Consider the following 3,934-nt stretch of genomic DNA (forward strand, 5'->3'; position numbering starts at 1 on the left):
AACAAGTTTGAAGGTACTTGGTTTACAAATAGTGCTACAGTGAAAAGTTTGGAAAGACTTGGTTAAAACTAAATACTCGTTTGTGCCTGGAGAGGCATTGTTTACTTAAATCCAACAGTGGCATTGTGTACTAATGATTTGGCCTTGTTTACTCATGATTAAAAGAATACTTATAGGCTAGTGAGACTAGATTAAAAGAATATTTAGATCTTCGAGAGACTTTGTTTACATCAAAATTTATAATTTAATTAGTTATAATGAAATCTTGGTATTGCCAAAGAAATGACAATAACCTGAGTTAGCTTGAACTATGATAAAACCTTTGTGTCCATTTACTCTTCTTTTAACTCTTTGACTAACCATTATCTATTTGTCTCTAATTGGAATGGGTACCATCAATTATGAGTCTAAACAAACTGTCTCATCCTCATTCTGAGTGTGAACTTAAAAACACATAATCTACACAAATTAATATGTATGTATGAGAATTTGAAACAAAGAAGTTGAAGAACTCTTCAAAGAATTCTAATGCACAAGATAAAAGAATACCTCATAATTTTATTAATATGAATAGAATAAGTTGCTTTACAAGAAGAGGGTTAAATCTCATTTGTAGAGTTTAATCAACCAATAACAACTTTTAACTAACTTTTGCCTATTGACTAACTAACTAAGATTACACAATTAAGCACATGTTAAAATGAAGGTTGTTCCTTAGTTAATAAGTTAACCAACTCCTCTTAGCCCATAATTTGGGCCAGATTGATCCAAGTTGAGCAAGCTGCATGTGATGCTGTCTTGGTGGTGAGAGTAATTTCTGATGCATATGGCTCGGTCAGATTGTGTGGCCCTGATGCATTCAGTGTGTTGGTTGATGCGCCTGATGCTGACTTGCCTGGTGCGTGACCTGCTGGTGGATGACTTGGTGCACCTGGTGCGTGACCTGGTGCACCTGATGTTGATGCGCCTGATGTGTGGCCTGGTGCGCCTGATGCGCCTGATGCGTGGCCTGGTGCGCCTGATGCGTGGCCTGGTGCGCCTGATGCGTGGCCTGGTGCGCCTAATGCGTGGCCTAATACACCTGATGTGTGACCTGGTGAGCCTGATGCACCAGATGCATGACCTGGTGCACCTAATGCACCTGATGCGTGTGCTAGTGCACCTGATGCGTGTGCTGGCTGGGTCTGCTTATGCTGAATTGGTGCATCTAATGCAGACTCAGTTTGAATATTGGTTAATAGTATGTGTCACTCGTCTCTTCAACATACAATCAATTAATACCATCATACATCTAAAAAAAACCAATAACATATGATATGATTGATGGACGATGTCATCACCATTTATCAATATCTTTATTTTAAAGAGAAAATAAAGGAGCAAAATATCTCACCAACTATCATATCATTTAGAATACTAGTTTAATGGTATAGTTTTTCGCTTTTTTTTTTTGGTAAGATAAAAATAGCAAAACTAAAACATAGGATACAAGTATGTAGGATATCAAATGCTTCTACAAGTGGAGTATTCCATAACATTAAAGAAACTTGGAGATCCAAACTAAGTTTGGCCATGAAGTCAACCATCATGTTTCACTAGTTTTTTAATAACTAATTTGTATATCAGTTACATTATATATTATAATAAATTTATAAATATAAATATTATTATTTACTACATATATCTTAATAATTTAATCACCAACTATGTTATAAACATCTTCCAAGTTTAAGAATCCTTAATGCGTGGCTTTGAAAAGGGGTAAATACCCATTTTAATCCTTCAAAATGTGTGTATACTAATTTCTTCTTAACAAATTTGAATTATCAACTTAGCCTCCATATTTTTTCTCAATGACTCATGTTAGTCCCTCTATCTATTTACCTAGTGATGTATCACGTTAACTGCAAACATGACTTTTTTATTTTATTTTTCGATGTGGATATTCGAAATTAAAAATGAAACAACTCTGTTTCACTCTGAAAAAAATGTTTTTCTTTTTCCATACTTCTCTACCACATCAAAAAACATTCAATGTATATGCATATCTTATTAGTTATTGTTTTATCCAGTACTGATAAACTGTAGCGTACATGTCGGTTCAACTGGAAAACTGGTACGAGACGGTTGTTGTACTAGATATGTACCAGATCTGCTGGAAACCGGCCAAAATTGGCCGCTATTCCTAAAACCGGTGAACCGGCCGAGTTGGCACTGAACCTGCTAGTTGTTGCATTAAAAAAAACGAGCCAATCTGGGCAATGATTCAACCGTTTTTCATGTTCGCTGCCGATCTGCTCCGACATCCGGTCTTAGGTTCCTTCTTGCGGTCTCATAAAACTCAATCACTTTTGTATTTGGTTAGTGGATGAAAAACATAAACATACACATACACTATTATTTTGACGAAGTTTTAGATTTGAGGAATTTGGACGAAGTTTTACAATATCACCATTTTTTGCCCAAGTTATTCACACATTTTAAGAAATTAATAAATGATATGAAATAAAAATGTATATATAGTGATAGTGTGCAAGATTTTTAAATATGAGAAAATGTATGTACTCATTGTGCAAAAGTTTTATATAATGTTAGTGTATTATCCATCATATTATAGGTTTACATATATATTAATATAAACATATATGTCTAGTTTAACCGGCATGCGGTTTAATTACTGAACCACTGGTTGAACCACTATATTACTATACTAATATCCTGACCGATTTGATAACCGATACGATTTTAATAATACTGCTCTCATCTTCTTCTCTCTAATATGACGCCTCCATCCACTTTAATCCCCAGCTATAAAATAATTCCTAACATTATTCTAAACCCATGAGTATGTTCAATTTCATCTCCAATAATTCTATTCTTAAAATTTCCATTACAAACTCTAAATCCCAAATTCTCCATATCTTTAGAGTCTGTTTGCAAGTTTAGTTTTGAAGGGGAAGAAAGAGAAATGGAAAGTTTGAGAGTCATCACACAAAGGTATTTCATGGTTCCTCAGTCTTCCTAATTCTCATTTCCTTCAAAAACCAACTCGCAAAGAGACCTGAAATGAAAAAAAAAATAGGAATCTCCACCTACAATACGGATGAAAAATGCAGAAGTTCACCCTAACCACATGTTGTATTTTAAGATCAATGGATTGTCTTTATCATACTGTATTTTGAGATCAATGAACTTCTTATGCAAATAGATAATATAAATTTCATCTCCACACATTTGTTTGTGAAAAGTTCATTTGCACATTGTTTTGTAAAAAGTTCATGTGCACATTGTTTATACGAAGTTCCAAATTAGTGGCTTTTCATCATTGTTTGAAGTTCCAAATTAGTGACTTGTTCATCGTTGTGATTTGTGAGACAAAGCATAAATGCTATAAAAGACAATTGAATACTTAAAATCACTTCATTTCAACTTCAGGTACAAGTTCTATACAATTGAATCTTGCACTAATTTACACGTACAAAACCTTTCTAGTTATACATGAATGATAATGACAGTTCAAATACATTTTGTCTTGATTTTTCTACTACATAGACCCTTTCAAATACTAGATTGAGGACAATTTGAACAACAATACACTTTCATATCTTCAATCTTCATGCACTACAAAATCAGAAATGGACAAGATCCTCAAGTATGTTCAAGCTAGCTGCAACATGACTTCCCAGCATGATTGCATTATGTTCAACCTAATTCTCCAATTCTTAGATGTTGAAGATACACATGATTCATCACGTTTTAGTATTCAACATGTGCGAAAAAGGATAAGGGAGAAAATGGGAATCACTTTCCTTTGATTTTCCATTATTTTTGGACTTTTCACAAACACTTGGTATACATAGTCTCTTCAACAACATAATAACACTTTCCAACAATAATGGAGGCAAAGGTCACTAACAAACACAATCTAACAAAC

General features: G+C 34.0%; 1 protein-coding gene across 1 annotated transcript; it reads right to left on the reverse strand.

Annotated features, from left to right (window-relative positions):
• LOC109346950 (collagen alpha-1(I) chain-like) lies at positions 741 to 2,306 on the reverse strand. Its single transcript, XM_019586692.1, has 2 exons — positions 2,148 to 2,306; positions 741 to 1,193 (listed from the first exon to the last, which is right to left on the reverse strand). The coding sequence occupies exons 1-2, from the start codon at positions 2,304 to 2,306 to the stop codon at positions 741 to 743; spliced, it is 612 nt and encodes a 203-aa protein (XP_019442237.1).

This window comes from Lupinus angustifolius, chromosome LG05 (assembly GCF_001865875.1).
Source record: "Lupinus angustifolius cultivar Tanjil chromosome LG05, LupAngTanjil_v1.0, whole genome shotgun sequence".
NCBI classification, from domain to species: domain Eukaryota; kingdom Viridiplantae; phylum Streptophyta; class Magnoliopsida; order Fabales; family Fabaceae; genus Lupinus; species Lupinus angustifolius.

Bases quoted from the DNA above. Each gene is read 5' to 3' on its own strand.
- LOC109346950 (XM_019586692.1), bottom strand. From the start codon at position 2,306: ATGTCGGAGCAGATCGGCAGCGAACATGAAAAACGGTTGAATCATTGC. The intron at 1,194-2,147 runs GTACATATCTAG...GCACCAATTCAG, and splicing joins GCCGGTTTCCAGCAGATCTG to CATAAGCAGACCCAGCCAGC.